At 36.5% G+C, this 17115-nt stretch overlaps 1 protein-coding gene across 2 annotated transcripts in view; it reads left to right on the top strand.

Annotated features, from left to right (window-relative positions):
- NRG1 (neuregulin 1) overlaps window positions 1–17115 on the top strand; it is a 951241-nt gene that overhangs the window by 810761 nt on the left and 123365 nt on the right. For both annotated transcript variants that reach the window (XM_037128897.2, XM_037128900.2), the window contains exons 4-5: window positions 2740–2790; window positions 5031–5081. In XM_037128897.2, coding sequence (XP_036984792.2) covers window positions 2740–2790; window positions 5031–5081 — 102 coding nt within the window. The remainder of the gene's footprint in view (window positions 1–2739; window positions 2791–5030; window positions 5082–17115) is intronic.

The following is a 17115-nucleotide window of genomic DNA, read 5'->3' as shown; positions in this document are numbered from 1 at the left end:
ATCTTAAATCTTTAAAAAAGATACTTAATTAAATGCTTTGTATACACAATGGCCTGCAATTTTAGAGTAACAGAGTCATATGATCCGATGTGTAAATGCACACAGAAACATCATATGTATGTTTGTACATAGTATGACGTGTATTTTTTCTAAATAGCTGTATATTGTATTATGCTCTTGCTGAAGTCTCAAACAAGTCCTGCATATATAATGATGAGAAAAAGTGCTTTCTAGAAGATGTATTTTCAGACACTGCAACTTTTTTTGGAGACCAGACCCAATTCATTAAAAAAACATTCAAACATTACAAATATACTAATGTTCATTGTGTTTACTTGCCTGCTCAGCAGAAGTGCTCAGCTATCTGCTGTGTTCAATTTCTGAAGATTTTAAGTCATCATTATTTGGCACTAATGAAGGGGATGTCTTTTATAAATTAACAAATTTAACTTTCCAAATTGCTACAGGAAAATACAATTCTTTAACATCAAGGAGATTGCAGGATTTAATAGTTTTTAAATCTATAATTTAAGGTAAAATTATTTTCAATTGCACTTAATAGGTTGTTTTCTAAATCTATGAACTCTAGCAAAAACACACACAAAAATGCTTGCTAAGTGGTTTTAACAAAAAGATTAACTTTTCTTATTATCAAGACTTTGAATATAGAAGTATGTAACTTCTGAACTTATATTTCCACCAAGATAATTCAGAAGGTTTTTTATTAGAACTATAATCATTACAGATATTTTTAAAGGTCTCCAGGATAAATATCTAATTATAGGAATGGAGGCTATTTTAAGTTGTCTCTGTGTAGATACATCTTTGTAGTAACCTCCTGTTCTGGTATTTTAATGTAACATTTGGTTAAAAGAGGAAATGTTATGGTTAACCTTTCTTCTAACATGAGATATTTTATGCAGAAGATGAAACAGCTCTGATTTTTTTTTCTTAGAAGGTCATGGTGACCAACTACTTAGTTTGTCAGAAATAAATGCGAATAGTCTTGATTCACGCTGGGATTGGGATGCTTGCCCAGGTCCTGTGACCCTGAGCTCCCTTCCTCACTGGCTGTCAGTCATCCACGTGTTCTGAAGGACAGATGGGGAGGCATTGCTTCTCCTGTGGGCACTTTACTTGGGAATGTGGACCTTTTTCTAGGTATTCATAAAGATAGAGCAGTGCCATAAATCTTTCCTAAAAATGTTTCTCACAAATTAAATTTTCCCCAAAGAAGAACAATTTCATTTTCTACGGCCCAAATCAAGAAAGCTAGTTGTAGCCACTTCAGAAACAGATATTGTCATATTACCAGCTCAGAATATTCTCAGAAATTCCTGCTGCTTGAGAAAGTCCAAAGGATTTCATACACCCTCACACATGGGTTTCTTTCGCTTTGTCCCATTTGGGGTGGGTATAAGAACCTAGGTAGGCAACTTTAGTGGCTTGATAATAGCCTCACACCTTGAATGGTTTGTCCTCCTGATGTGTGATTAGAGAGGACCATCCGTACTTAATTTGTATGAGAAAGACACATTTGGTCTTACTTAAGGTATATTTCTGATCTTCATATATTCATATTCGACCTGACACTTACTCATCAGCCTTCCTGCTGAATCTCACATGCCATTTTTCCTTCCAGTTTCACAAAACCTTTTATCTCTGGAGAAGCCTCTTAGGTCGAAGAAATATTGCCACTTAGGTCAATTTTTCTAACCTATTACACTAGTCCTGTCATGGAAATCCTAAATGGTCATATCTATGTTTAAAGATGATTATATTGATCATGAACATTTCTAACTCCGTGATTAACAGGCTATGTAATTGATAGAGTAATTGACCTGCTTAGGATTTTAGTAGAATCTGTTAACTTTAGTAATGTATATATAATAAATCATAACAGATTCAACTTATTGTTTTGTCCTGCTTAGTAGATAGTAAAATACTATTCAGTTCATCAGTCACAATAATTATACACACAGTGAACGTTGAGTATATTCATTGCATATCTATACCTTGCCATGAAGGCTTTATAAAACAATACCTTGCTGAAAAAAAATTGCATCTTAACAACAGAATGAGTTGGTGTAATTATTTTCTTTCATCATAAAGGTGATAAGAAGGCAAGTCAGAGTTTGAACAAGACTGTCACAATTCTCACGACGGTAGTGTTCATTTCCTTCTGGAAGGAGATCCCTCCTTATGTCCTGCCCTCGGTAGCTGAAGTGTCTATCATACAATAAGGCACCCAACGTTGATTATTGTTGTCAGTTTTGTGTAGAGGTCAGTGCCAGAATTTGATGTTTTCCACCAATCCCAAGTAGAAACATTGCCTGTTGCTGTTTTTGAACAAAAATGGAATTCTCTGAAGATCTGTAATTTAATCATTCTGACTCCAGCTTTGATTTTCTCAGCTCTGCTGTTGCTGCCTTCCTTTCTGAGGAGGAGTCCTTGACGTCTTTGTCATATACTGTCCTTCCCTGACCCCAGTGGGGGCAGTGAATTCTTCCTAATCTGGCGCCATTCATCTCATGCTGTTTGCTCAAGAAAGGAGAACTGCGTGTCTGGGCGGTCTCTTTTTTGCCTTTTTCACTCTGTATGGATAAACCCTGCTTTCACCACTCCCTTGCAATACTTCCTTCCTTTTTACTCAGTTTTAGGTTGAAGGCAGGCTGTGGAATTGGTTCCCGGCCTCCTGATTATACATCATAATATCCTATCACCTTTTCTTTTTTGCAGAGATCGTCACTGGCATGCCAGCCTCAACTGAAAGGGCATATGTGTCTTCAGGTAAGGCAAATCAGCTCGACCAGTGTTACTAACCAGAATGACAGACACCACTGCTGGCTGCTCCTTCTACTAATCAGAACCCCTTCTGCATCCAGATTTAAGCTGTGCTTGTTTTCTGCCCCCAGTATTTTTTTTTCCTCCAGCTCATTCTGCCTTTTTGGATTTTCCCTAATGGAGCCTGAACTTGGGCCTGAGAGGCATGCATGAGGAAAAGAAATCTATGTCTAGATACAATTTAGTGACATTAGTGCAGTAAAGGAGGCATCTGGTTATCAATTCAGGTTTTATATCTTTAGAGGTGCCCTTCTTAGTCGCTTCTGCTCTCTTTCATCCATCCTAGTTTACTCCTGGATGATGGATCAGCATCTGATATCTGACCTTCGGGCACCTGATGATCAGGTGTGGGTCACTGAACTTGAAAAACAAACCACTGACTTCATCGTTGTTGTTTTTTGTTTGTTCTTCACTGATAGTATTTGCCACGAGCAATTACAGTCTGAGCAGATACTCAAATGTACTAATTCATACATCGTCACAAGTCATCCATGTCTTCACTAGTTGTGTGGAGATTTAGTTAATCTACTCTGATTTCTTTTTACTTTTTTAATCCTCTGTAATTCTGTAGGAAACAGAACTTTAAAATGTTTAAAGATTCATATTCATTTGGAAGCAAGTTTTTGCAGACCTAGATACAAAACTAAAACTAACTTCAAGGGATAATAACTCGCTTTTTTCCTGATACTTTATAGTTTACAAAGATTTTTGCATCTCATTCAGTAATGATAACAGATTCGTGAAATAAGATATTGTTTTTCTTCATTATACAATGAGAAAAAATTTTATGATACAAATGACCATTAGGAATGTTAAGTCATATAGCTCAGTAAGCTCAGAAAAGTGGGTACTTCATGCTCAGTACTCTTTCTATTACCCCATAATTAAAGTTTTGCCTTCATTGAATATATATATATATTTTTTTTTTATATATAATGGCCTGTACCTTGTTGAACCTACAGGAGGCCATATAATCTGACACAGCACAATCTTTTTTTAAAATCTTCCCTTCACCAGTTTTAATCTTCCCTTCAAAGCCACTGTTAAAATCATAACAGCTAAATTTCTCTATATCATAGACCATATCTTAGTTTTGGCCATATTTAGGACATACTCATGGGTAATTGCTTAGGTATAAGTACCTGTATTATAGGGTGGGATGATCCTTACTTTGAAGAGAGAGAGAGGTGGGGGGGTGGAAGGAAGAAGAAAGGAAAGGAAGGAGGGAAAGAAAGATCAAAAGAAAAGAATTGTTGAGTTATTTGAATTTCTTCACATTTCATTCAGGGATTTTTTTAAATGTAGGGACTTAATTGTCCAATGCTAGTAGATGTTGTTATAAACTTGAGCTTTTAAATTTATGTGGTGCTTGTCTTGGGAATGTAGACTGTAACTGTTATTTTTTGACATATTACTTGAACCTTTAGAACTCTCTGGATGCCGAATTTCAATCTTTCTTTGATACTAAGCTGCTCTTATTTTTCACTAATAAAGACTCATAGGTCCCATGCTTTCCTTGCTGCACGTGTTATGTTTTATGCAGGTCTGTACTCACATACCGGTCTCCTGCCCTTATCCTTGTGACCTAAGGGAATCTTTCTACTGCATCTCCCGCAATTGTATTATGTACTCGTTTAGCATGTTTTGTTCGAATCCTAATGTAATTCTTCTAGTGGCTTTCCAGCACCATGTTTGCTCAGGATGTTGATGCAGACCAAGTTGCCTGAAAATATCCTCATTCTTTTTCTTTTATTTTTGATTTTTTCTATGCATGAAACTTGACTTTCATTCTCACTAAATATGGGGGTTATTTTCCTTGGTTTCACATTTCTAGAGGTCAAGACCACACATGTCAGAAAAGGAATGGTCTATCTTACCTGGAATGTGGATCTGTGTAGAGCATTTCCAGGAAATGCATACAGCGTTTGGGGTGGGATATCTTTGCAGATGGACCCACTCCATTTTCTCCTTTTTCAAAAGTCTTTCGATCTGGACTACAGAAATACTCCTTTATGGTCTTCGAATATTGCGTATATTTTTCTTTGACCTTGAAATGCTTCAGCTTTCCAGTTGCACTGTGTTCTAGTCCTCTTCTTCTAGATGATACCCAAGCCAGGCCAATTCCTAACATCAGAATCTAGGAGGCATGACTCAATAAAGCGTCATTCCACTTTTGTGTTTTATAGAGTCTCCCATTAGAATATCAGTAACAACCGAAGGAGCAAACACTTCTTCATGTAAGTATATTTAAACATTCTCTTCACTAGTTTGTAGCCCAAGACAATGTCGGTTTCTGAAGGTTATATTCACTGCTGCCCCTACAGTTACTGAGGAACCATGTGTCAAGCTTGGTTGCAGGACGGTATTTGCTGTTTGGAATAGAAAGGCCCCCTAAGATAAATCTGGATATTAAGAGATACCACACAAGTGGTAGTTTTAGGATAATATACAGCCTTTAAATGTTGTAAAATAACTGAATAGCCTCTAAGGCCTAGTTCTGAGTGAGCAGTAGAGAACATTGTGTGGTTTTTATTTTTTTAAGTGTGTCTTGATGCCTTCAGCAACTGCCTGAGGCATGATATCCAGCTGTATGGGGCCTCTCTTCCAAAGCTCCTCGGTTCTCATATACAGTCTGCTGTGAGGCAGTAAGGAAACTATATATAGATGCCCTTAATTCAAATTTGATAGCAAGTGACTAATTATGAAAATGTTTGAGAGCAAGTCCCTAGGTAAGATCTCAGATTAGTTTTCATCTATTTAATGCTAAATGCGCTTTGTGCTTGTGGAGTTTTACAACTGTTAGACTGATTGGTGCCTCGTGCTATGTCAGGGGAACTGAAGGCGTTATTAGCAAGGACTAGTAAAAATAGTTTTCATACTTATAAATTGTGACTAGCATAGCATGAAATTTTGATACCCAACAGGGGAATTTAGGAGACCTTGAAAAATAAAACTTAAAACTACAGTCTTTCTCTCCCTTATTGTAGCTCTTTCTTTAAAGCTGTTTCTCAGTTTGCTCAGCTCTTCAATAAATAAATGTCCCCAGTTATTCAGCTCCAACCTGGAGAGTGTTTAAGGAACAGTTTCCTTTGGCTGTTGGCATGGTAGGAAGCCCTTGAAAAAGAAGAAGGTCTGTACTTTTGGCAACTTGAGTTGTTTTGTCAGTCTGTTGAAGTAGATCCCGTTTGACCTAGAACCTTTCCCTTTAAGATTGGTGGGACCAGAATTGTAATGATATGATGTAAGCATACTTTGTTAGTGCATGAAGTATAATGTTGTGACTATATCTTAGCTAGATAATGCATCATTTCAACTGGATTGATGATAACAATCCAGTAACATCAAACAGGAAATGCAACGCTTGGAAGGGCTAAATCGGCTTCCTCTGAATTCTAAGAAGGCTCATTACATACTCCAAAATGATAATCCCTCCGGGGAGTTCAGGATATTTGGTATTTAATTCTACTTATAGAAAGATTAGTATAATTTTATAGATTTTAAGTAACTAGCATTAAGGAATCATATGCTTTGCTTTATATATTTGAGTGTTTATTATATAAGACCAAATATAGGCTTTTCTTGTTGGTGGTTTTTTTTCCGGGAATGACTTCTCTCCTGCATGATTCATTGAATAAAGTTATTGAAACTCTTGTAATTGGAACCCTTCGTGCTATCATTAATGGGGTGATGGATGCTATCCGTAAGCATAGCCGAGTAATTATGGAATGGAAGAAATATTTCTTTTGGTTTTCCAGAGATTTAGGGAACTGAAATGAATCTCTCTGTTTACATTTCCATTCATTGCAATACTGTTGAGAGAGAAAATAATTTTGAAATCTGACGCTGATCTCTAAACCCTCGGCAGAATTAGTCCCTGATATTTCTGGTGAGGGTTTAAAACATTGCAGGAAGGCTTCGTGGCCCGTTATGTTAAAGTAGCTCAGTGTGTCGTTTTGTACACCACCCTCAATTTGGAGTGTTGTACGCTCCAGGAAATAGGGTTGAATTGATTCATTAGTACATTTTTTAATATGATGAAAATGTGCTCTATAGTTGGAAAGTATAAACCCGCAGTGGCAGGAAGCTAAGTCCAGGCTTGGTTAGAACGATGAAAGCGCGGTGGTGAGACTCTCATTCATGCAGAGGCAGCATCCTGCAGAAGGCTGCACTGCAGAAGAGCCATGATGCAAACACATCTCTCTTTATCAAAAGCTGGAGGTGAAACTGGAAGAATCAGCAATAAGCTGGACTTAAAGATTCCAAATACATAAGAGTTAAAGGCCTTGGAAGAGTTCGCATGGGTCAGAAGTAATCAGCCCTGAAGAGTAGGGTTTTATTCACTTGATTTCAGCCAGAAAGGAACTGTGCTGTTACAGTGCAATTGTGTCTGTGTGGGCTACATTCTTCGAACTGTTGACATTGGTGTTTTTTTTAAGTAAATTTGAAAAGCCGTGCTGAGGTAGTATGGATTCAGCAAACCTGTGATGTGTTACAATGATCTGGGTTGCTTTTGGGGTCAGTGTGAAAAAGGCGCTGTACTTTTTGACTTTGCAGTTAGGTTCCAATGTGCACACCCTCATGGGGAAACATCCCCCTCCTGCCAGTCATGTTTTGAGAGGCTGTCCCTGCTAGGTCACCTTGGAGAGGGCTCAGCGGTGGGGGTTTAGGTCTGTGGCCGTGGTCAGTGCCCCGCCTGGGTGCCAGGTCCATCTTCCCTACCAGAACGCTGTTTCTCCCCAAAGCCTTTCCTGCCTGCCCTCCAGTCCCAACGTCCCTCTCTCCTGGTGTTGGAATAGAAAAAGCAAAGAGGAGAAAAAAATTGCCCACCTACCCATTCAAAGTAATATTGCTAATATTTTAGCATATTTTCTTCTAATCAGTGTTCTTCATTCTGGCTTCCTACTTACCTATTCTCCGTCTATTTACTGAATGTATCATAAGCATTTTCCCCATATCATTGAACACTAATCAGAAATTTTAAAATATTTTTAATCTAAAGTCTTTAAATAATTTTTAGTCACTATAATAATAAAAAAATCATTCTTGACTAGAAGTTTTTAAAGGGTTTGTTTTCCACTTTCAAGCACTTTATCATTTCTGTCTCCTTTGTGTCTTTGTATTTATTTGTATTAGGATTTTATATGTATTGACAGAATATCAAAGTTAATAGTCCTTTCTTTTCTGAGGTGAATTTTAACTACTTTTTTGAAATGAGGAACTTGCATTCTACATTCACTATTTTTAGAATTTTTAATTACAATTTTTAAAGTTCCCTATAATAATATCCTGTTAAAGAGCAACATTCTTTTTTCTTCATTTTACTTTATTCTTTTGTAAATGAGGCCATCTGTGATTTAAAATGTGTAAATAATTTGCTAAATGAGTGTCCTATTACATGTAAGTGACAGGTTTTAGAAGGAAAATTTGAGCCTTACCAAACAGTCAGTAGGACCCTGTTGTTCCTGCTTTATATAGGATCAGCAAAAAAGTAAGTGGATTGTTTAGAACAAACCTTAATTATTTCTCTCCGAAGTGCCAGCTGCCGGTGACCCCATTTTGCAGACAGTTTTGTTGAATGCTATGGAAAGTACAATTGTTATACCAACCACTTTACTGAATTAAACACCGTCCATTCCAATTTAATATATAAATGAGGAAAACAAAAATGAAAAGCCTAATAAATAGAAATAGGAAAAAAGAAAGATAAGTGTTTAGAAAACAATCGTTAGTAGTCATATATTAATAGTAATAATAATAATGGCAGACGTTAATTGAAGGCTTATTGTGCACCAGGCACCATGCTGGGTGATTTATACACAAATGATGGCTCACGATTCTTGCAAACCTTATTCCATTTCTCAGATGATGAAACTGATGTATCTTGTCTAAAGTCACACAAGCAGCATTCAAACCTCGTCAGTACAATGATGTGTGAGGTTGAGTCGCCTCAAAGGGGAAAAATACTTTAATATTAAAAGGAATGAGATTCTGTGAATAAACTGAAAAGTAGTCTTCGATTGAAAGTAGATGGGGAGTGTGTTTGGTAGATGAAGGTAAATGCATTTCCTGGAAATGGCTGAGCCATATCATCTTTATGTTACACATCAGAGTGTGCTGGGTGGTAAGGTGAGATGGAAAGAAGGCAGACTTTGGAGGGACTCAGGTGCTCAAGTCTCAGTACTGCTACTGTTAATTGCTGTGGAATCTTAAGCAAGTTATTTAACATCCCTGGGATTCAGTTTCTACATATTACCTGTATAATCTTGTGTACCTCAAACCCGTACTGGGAAGCCTGATGTGGGAAAACTAATGTGATTCATTTAGCATGGCTTTATGGTTAGGTGGCCTCCCCTCTATATGTGGGAGAGAGGGAGCACCTAAAAGCGAGATGTGGCCATGAAGAGAGAAGGAAAATCAAGGAGTCCTTGCATCTTACTTGAACACTATAGGGCAACATCCTCATTGTTGGAGGAGGAAAGAAATTAGTGATGCTGCTCTAAATGATGCTGCTGAAAGTTCTGTGCCAAGAAATCACTGTCTCTGCAAAATATTAAATACTCTCAGCTAAGGCAGTATTTCAAAGGAACTTATCCAGGACGTCCTCTTTGAAATCTCTGAATGAAATGAACAATTCAATCTTTAATTTGGCACCTAAAAAAGCTAGCTGAAGGGGAAAACGTCTTCTGTCTGCAGGGACATTTCAGTTATAATGAGAACAGTAATATATATTGATTTGATTAGATTAGATGATTAGATAGGTCCATTGGTTATATTTGGAACTATGACTCTTAGAGTCCACTCTTACCTGTAACTGACTTACCTGCTTTAATTGTAGAAAAAACTGCTTGGACCTTTGCTAAATGATTTTCAGCTGGAAAAATTGCATTTCAATTTCAGATCTTTATTGGTGGCAAAACATGAACTCTGGCCTGTCTCTATTGGAGAGCTACTTCTAACTGAATGCAAATTGTATTTCCAGATTTTCATAAACATGGCATTTCAAGGGTGTGGTGGCCTAGTCTCTTGTGGACAAATAGATCACCATGCATCATATAATAATAAAAGAATAATTTGAAAAGGAAATTGCCCAACTGGGTCTATTTTTGTGTTTCTGATTGCCTAATTATTTATAGATATTTAGGACAATACAGTGACTTGGAGCAAGAGAAGGCACTTGTGTAATATATCACAGCCATTCATATGGTCTGGCAACTTATTGCCTTCATGTTCAGCTCATTGATTTTTGAGTGAATATATCTTACTTTATTTTCTTAGTACTACTTGTAACTGTAAATTAAGTCCTCAGTTGTGCCTTTGCCCATTCCACTGCTGGACAAGATAATCTCAAAACTTTGGGGATTTAGTTGAAATTAGCCTTCTACAAAATTATTCTTTTGGACCATATGACTATATGTATGTGTACTATGCATATATAAATAAGCAATATTTGTATTACTGTGTGTCTTCTAAGACATACTTTTATTTATTGAATTGTTTATTCACACAATAACTCCGTCACCTAGATTTCACCTCATTTATTATCAGATGAAAGATGTGAGACTCAGAAATTTTGACATGACCAAATTCAAAAACTAAGTAGGTAGTAGAATAGAAATTTAAACCTCAATCTTCTGATTTCAAGTCTCCCATAGTCTTTTACAAAGTTTTATGGGATCTGTACAGCTAGATCATGGTTAGGCTTTCTTTATAAAAAGGGCATCAAAATGAAGTTTTTATAAAGATTCCACGAATAAAATCACATTTATCCTAGTAATCCTAAAGCCAACTGTTACTGAAATAGTACACTCCTCACAATACACAAGGTCAGTGAAATGGACAGGAGGGTCCTTAGTGAAAGACAGCACAATTCAAGGGGTTTGTGCTATTATAGGAGATAGAAACATTGGTCTAGAACCATGATTTTCAACCCCTGTGCTGCATGGCTTTTTAAAACATGCGATACCTGACTGTTGAGTCAGGGGCACTGTCCTCTTTTCCCATAGATTGCCAAGTTAAAAAATGACAACAGCCAACGCAACAGCAGCTCTCTGGTGTGAATGGATCAAAATTGTTCCTATATTGTTTGTCAGATCAGCAAAAGATACACTTCTGGTGTGCCACAGAATTTTAGTATATATATAGTTTACATATGCTCTGAGATAAAAAGGTTAAAAGTTGCTGGTCTAGAATAATTTTAGTTACTTACTCTGGCTTTGTTATTTTGAGAATGATACAGTCTTTTTTTTTTCAAAACATGCTATTTTCAGAGATGGGAATAATCCTAGAGCCATTATTAATGGAAATCTGATTTTCATCAAAGAGGCAAATGTTTCCTCATTGGTAGTTTATGTTTGGGATAGATGTATTGTCTTATTCCAGGCTACCATTTAATTTATTGTATAATATTATAAATAATGGAAATTATTTGTATGATAGCTAAATTTTTTAGAAAACTATTAGACCTGGAGCAATTATTTCTCTATATTTTATTTTTGGGGATTTTTTAAAAACTGGAATAGTCTCTTTACACTTAAAAATATCTTCCATTTTTATGTCATCTATGAGTGGGAAGGATATTTTTATGTTTTCTGTTTTAAGAGAAGTATTAGAACTACAGTGTTTTTAATCATATGGACAGAATAGTGAAATGGATTATGTACAAAATACATTTAATTTTTTAAATGGTGAAGTGGAGGTAAGAGAATGGAGACAAAGGATATATATATATATACACACACATACATACACATATGTATACATACATATATACATATATATTAAGAAGGCATCTGGAAGGGCAGAACTAGTAAGATTTTGATAAATTTTATTTTGCAGAACTTTGTGGCTTTCTTAGTTCTTCATTGTTTCAAGTTATCTAGGGATCTGAGAAATAGGAAAACGAGAATAGAGGCCTTTAATGAAAAGACCCTGAATACTATAAGAAACAGCCCCCCTAAATTCTTTAAAATTTATTTAAAAAATAAATAGGATAGAAAAAGAAGTGAGGAACAACATGATAAAGCAGCAGAAAACCTGAATGGTGATTTAGTTTGGAGGTTTTTGGTTGCAAATGATAGGAATCAGCTCCATGAACTGTAACGTAAAGCTGTCCCACCTTGATGCAGAGGCTCAAATGATTCAGTAGGATCATTTCTTAGTTTTATGCTTTCAATTCTCTGCAAATGTGAGCATCACTCTCGGTGGCTTTTCTCTGCCTGACAGGGAGAGAGCTGCCACCTGGATCTAAGCCTCTATCCCGTCAGCAAATTTTAAGGTAGAACCTGATTGGCTCTGCTTGCATCAAATGCCTACTTCTAAAATAATTACTGTATCCGGGGCGATTAATGACTCTGATTGGGCCAGGGCAGGGTCAGATATCCAGCCCTGCATGTGTTTGGGTTAGTGAAGCAGATGGACTCTGCCCCCCTGGGAACTGCATGCAGTAGGTTTCATTACAGAGAGCAGGGCTTTGGGCTGAGAAAAGGGGGAAATGGCAAAACCAGCGAGGTCCTCTGCAGCTAACTTCAGAAAAATCAGAACATAGACGTCAGTCACAGAGAACGTTAAAGGAAAGTTAAACACAAGTGTTACTGAAAATGAGTTGGGCAGACAAAATTAAAGCAGGGTCACCATTTAAAATAATGAGGTAGAAAACTGAAGACAATTGAAATATCATTTTAAAAAGACCCTTTATTAGTACCAGTGAGCTTACAATAATCATTCTTAGGAATGCCTTCTTTTTTAACCCCCAAACTCATGCTTTTGTGAAGTAGAGAAGAGTAAAAAAATAATGAGTTATAGTTTTCAAATTGGAATGCATAGGAAGCATTTTGAAATGTGTAAAATGTTCTTTCAACTTAAAAGTCAAAACATACCTGATCCATGTTTTTTTAAGTAGATTTTGAAAAACAACGAGTTTCTTTCACCAGAGTAATTGCATGTTGATGAAGGTGTTTATCTTTTTCTTTTCTTTTTTATCTCTTTATAAGAAAAGTAAAAGCATGCTCAACCCACTTCATTTAATTTTGCACAGACAACTCAGCAGGTTTTAAGCGTGAAATGGCACTGACCCAGGCTTTCTCAGCCTCGTCCGGGGCGCCACTGAAACCCCGAGAAAGTAGTGAGTGAGTGAGTCTTGTAGTTTGTCTGTGGTCACCTACCCCCATCCCCATCCTATTCTTATAATGCCTTCAGCATTAATTCATTTCTTTAATACAGGCGCTCTGTGTACATAGCTTAACTAATTATCAAAGGTCAGCTGGAATGGCACTTTTCATTTTATCTTTCATTCTACCAGAGGTTGTCTAAATCTTAATAACACATTCTATGGGCCCATTTGGGTTATAGCCTAAAGCTGTGATCATCTTCATTCAAGTCCTTAACTATCTCTTGCACAAGGGTCCAGCAGAAGTGATGCATGCTTGAGTGTGGTTGCCAGGGTAATAATATGGGTGTAATAATTTGTAGTTTTAATTGGAATACTTCACCTAAAATGGCATATGGTGTGCTCGAGTGTCATATTGTCATGTTACAGATGGACATGCTTATGATTTTGTAATAAAAAAGGGGATGTTATTTATGCCGGCCCCTGTATGTAGATTTTGTATTTAGGTTGACTTGTTCATCATCTTTGCTCAGAAATTTGGAACCTTTTTCTCAGTAAATATCAAGATTTTATAGAAATGTGACAAGGAGAGAGGGGGACAGAGGGGTGGACTGAGAATCTCTTTCTAAATATTGCAAGAACTTTTACTTGTAACAGTAAATTTTACCAATCTTTTAATTTTTAAAAAGAATTTTGGGCTATTAAGTTGTCCATGTCAATAGCAGAAAAGTAAAATATAGATAGGGAGAGGCCAAGGGACAGCTAAGGTCAAACAGAAAATGAGTAGTAAATTTAGGACCGAAGTTGGATTTGAACAAAATAAATAGTTACTAATACAGTGCCTACTGTGTTCCAGCGTGATGCTGGGAACTGTGATGTGTGTTTCTTGGGGGAGTGGTTGGGGAGATATGAATAGAAAATAGGACTGGAGCTGATGAGTCAGCAGTAAAGTAGAAAGGTGCATTGTGGTTAATTGTGCTAATTGTATTAATGACACTTAGTCATAATACAAAGGAGGATATGAGAGGCCATCTTTAACATTACGTTGTTTTTAAAAAAATAATATTACTTAAGGTAGAATGCATTCATTCATTTCCGTGGTATGTAATTTAAAAGGAAATATCATTGGGGTAATTATTTACTTTTACTGTTGTCTTTTTTTAAGTAGTCACTTACTGTTTCTGATTCATAGTTAAAGCTCAATAATTTTAGCAACAAATCATCTCCCTGAGACTCATCCCATTTAAAAAGATGATAAAATTCTCTAATTATGCACTACATGTAAAATACAACCGAAGGTTAAAAGGTATCAAAAATTAATTTACAAGAAGTAGAGTTTTGAAAGTTGAGAAAATTTTTTAAGGATTTAGACATTTAACTGGAAACATTTAGAGGAACATATGCTAAATGGAATTGCTGTTTATCAGGAATTTATCCTTGATACACAGGTGGACTTACCAAAGGTATGGTATGTAACTGAGTAGCTATTTTTGATACGAATGCCTGTAAATATACATAGAAAAGTTGCGTGTGTATTTTATTTTCATTGGGCGAGGTTTTTTTTCCTCTTCTAGAGGCATTCAGTTGACCTGAAAGTGGGAGAGGTGGTGAATTTGACAGTGTGTGTCCAAATGTATTGTACTTGAATGTCATGCAGAGTAAAATAGGACAGCAAATGAATCATTTACATGGTTTTAAATATCAAAAAGCAAAATTTTTCTTTACAAGGACTCTGCTCTTGATTTCTGAAAACATACTTATTGAGAGCAGTGATTAACTGACAAGAAGTATCCATGTCATTTGATCAAGTTTTCAACTACAAATTTCCTATATTGGAAATAAGATATAGTAAGGGAAAAAAATCTGCAAAAGAAACTATTTCCAGTGTTACTATTCTGTATAACACCTTACACTTCAACCCAGAGAACAGAGTATTTAATCAACCTATAAAGATCCGTGTCCTTCCCAAATAACGTAACTTTGAGCACAGATCATGCATTTTTATAATTGTTAGTCTATAAGGCCCTAAGAAGGGAGTTGTTGCATTTCCTCCCAAAAAACAAGCAAACAAAAAAGCCATAAAATTGAACACCTTCCGTCTCTGATGAAATGTACCAGGAGGAACCTACCTTGAAGTGGCCGTAGTAGATTTTTTACACATTTTGTGCATTTCTCTTTAGTTGATCCAGATGGGTTTTTTTCATCTGCTCTCCTCATAGCAGTTTCTTAATTTCATGTGTCTAATGCTCCAAAGCAGAAATGCATCTTTGTTCAGATTTTTGTCAAGTTATCTGTACAAAAATAAACCACACACAGAGTCCTTGGGTATGTTTTAGGATAAATAGATTATGGGGGCAGGAGAATTACCTCATATGTGCAAATGAGACTGTGTGTGAAAGCAAGATAAGCTTTAAGAAGGAAATAGGTGACTTGGGGGCACAGAAGACATTTATTGGAACCTTTAAAACCCTTTTCATAGTGTAGGTAATGGGGACTGAGCTTTAAAACTATTCAGTCTAGTGAAAAAACAAATAAAAATGAAACACTATATGTACACGCACAGAAACAAGTATTAGAGTAAAACTTCCTGCGTATTTTTTTAAAGACTAGAACATTGGCCGCGACCTTTTTAGAAGCTTCAGGTGGAGAGAGTCTTCGTGAATAGGGTCAGCAGTAGTGTGATTAGTTTTCAAAATGTCACAGTTCCCTCCTTCTTAAAGGAAAGTGGAGACCTAGGTGCATTTTATTGAGGATGCACTGAAATTATTTAGAAAAGTATTTTTGCCCAGTGAAGGAGTAAAACAAGCTCCTCATTCATTATTTCGTTGTTACGTTGAGATGTTAGAGTATCTTCCGCTCCCATAGCTCTGGTTCCAACAACACGCTGGCCACTGACTGCGGGTGCAGGTGCGCGTGTCAGTTCCCAAACCGGAGCAGAAGGTCTGGGAGGAAGGAATTTAGGTTTACGTGTGTCTCCAGTCCCCTAACATATCACTACCCTGGTTTCTAGAAGGTATCTATTCAATAGATATCAACAGTGAGGTCATTTTTTAAATTAGATTACCACGATTTTTTAAAAGTTGTACTTGTATGTACTTATAGGAAAATCACCTAAACCTTAAATCATGAAAACATATGAACATATTTTAAAGTTAAAGAATAACCTTGACTTAAATACTTATGAGAGAATTTTTAACATTTTGAGAAGTATTTCACGTACTATATGCTTCTTTGTTAATTTTTCTAGCTTTTCTATCTGGAAGTTGTCTTCATTTTATGATAAATTCTTCTTTTTGTGGTGATTCTAAGACTCTGTTTCTCTTTAGGTGGGATTATTACAAAATATCTGAAAATCTTTATATTTCCTGGTTGGTCGCTGTTCCTCCTTGTGGTGCTGAACAGTGGAAGGGTCAGTCACTTGTTTGGGAATAAATGCCACCACAGCATTCAGCCGGTTGAGTTTTCATTGATTATTATTAAAATAGCAGAGTAAATTTATTGATAAAGTGAATAATATTTTAATGAGCACCTCCCTGGGTCAGGTACTCTCAAATGAAAACAGACGAAATAGAATAGAATGGTCCCATTACACAGATGAGGAAACTGAGGGGCTCGGGCCATTTAACATGTGTCAGGGTTATATAGTGGGTGTTCGCCTAAGCAGGGTTTCACTCCAGCACCTCCAACTCCATGTCCTGGCTTCTCTCCACCCACAGACAGCAGAAGTAGAGGCTGAAAGAAGAACCCTCGGAGGGCTCCTCTTGTGACCTCAGTTAGGCTACTCTCTGTAAAGGGCATGTGGTCATTGCAACTTTTTAAAAAAATGGTGTTTTTCCACCCTGGCCAGATAGCTCAGTTGGTTATAGCATCATCCTGATATGCCTAGGCTGCCGCTTCAGTCCCTGGTTAGGGTGCATATGAGAGTCAAACAATAAATGCACAAATAAGTAGGACATCAAAGCAATGTTTCTCTCTTACCCTCTCTCCCTCTTTTCCTCACTCTTTCTAAAATCAATACATTTTTTAAAAATGGCCTTTTTCCCTAATGAGATTACTTAGACCAAATCAGTTTCATGAATCAATATTCCTGAGCAGGGTAGAACTATATACACACATTTACTATGATAAAAAGCACTAAAGCTAGAAAGTTTATATATTCATTTAAG

The sequence above is a fragment of the Artibeus jamaicensis genome, unplaced genomic scaffold (genome assembly GCF_021234435.1).
Source record: "Artibeus jamaicensis isolate MK-2021 breed Jamaican fruit bat unplaced genomic scaffold, CSHL_Jam_final scaffold_833, whole genome shotgun sequence".
In the NCBI taxonomy this organism is placed as follows: Eukaryota; Metazoa; Chordata; class Mammalia; order Chiroptera; family Phyllostomidae; genus Artibeus; species Artibeus jamaicensis.
This window is presented reverse-complemented; position numbering and strand designations above follow the sequence as displayed.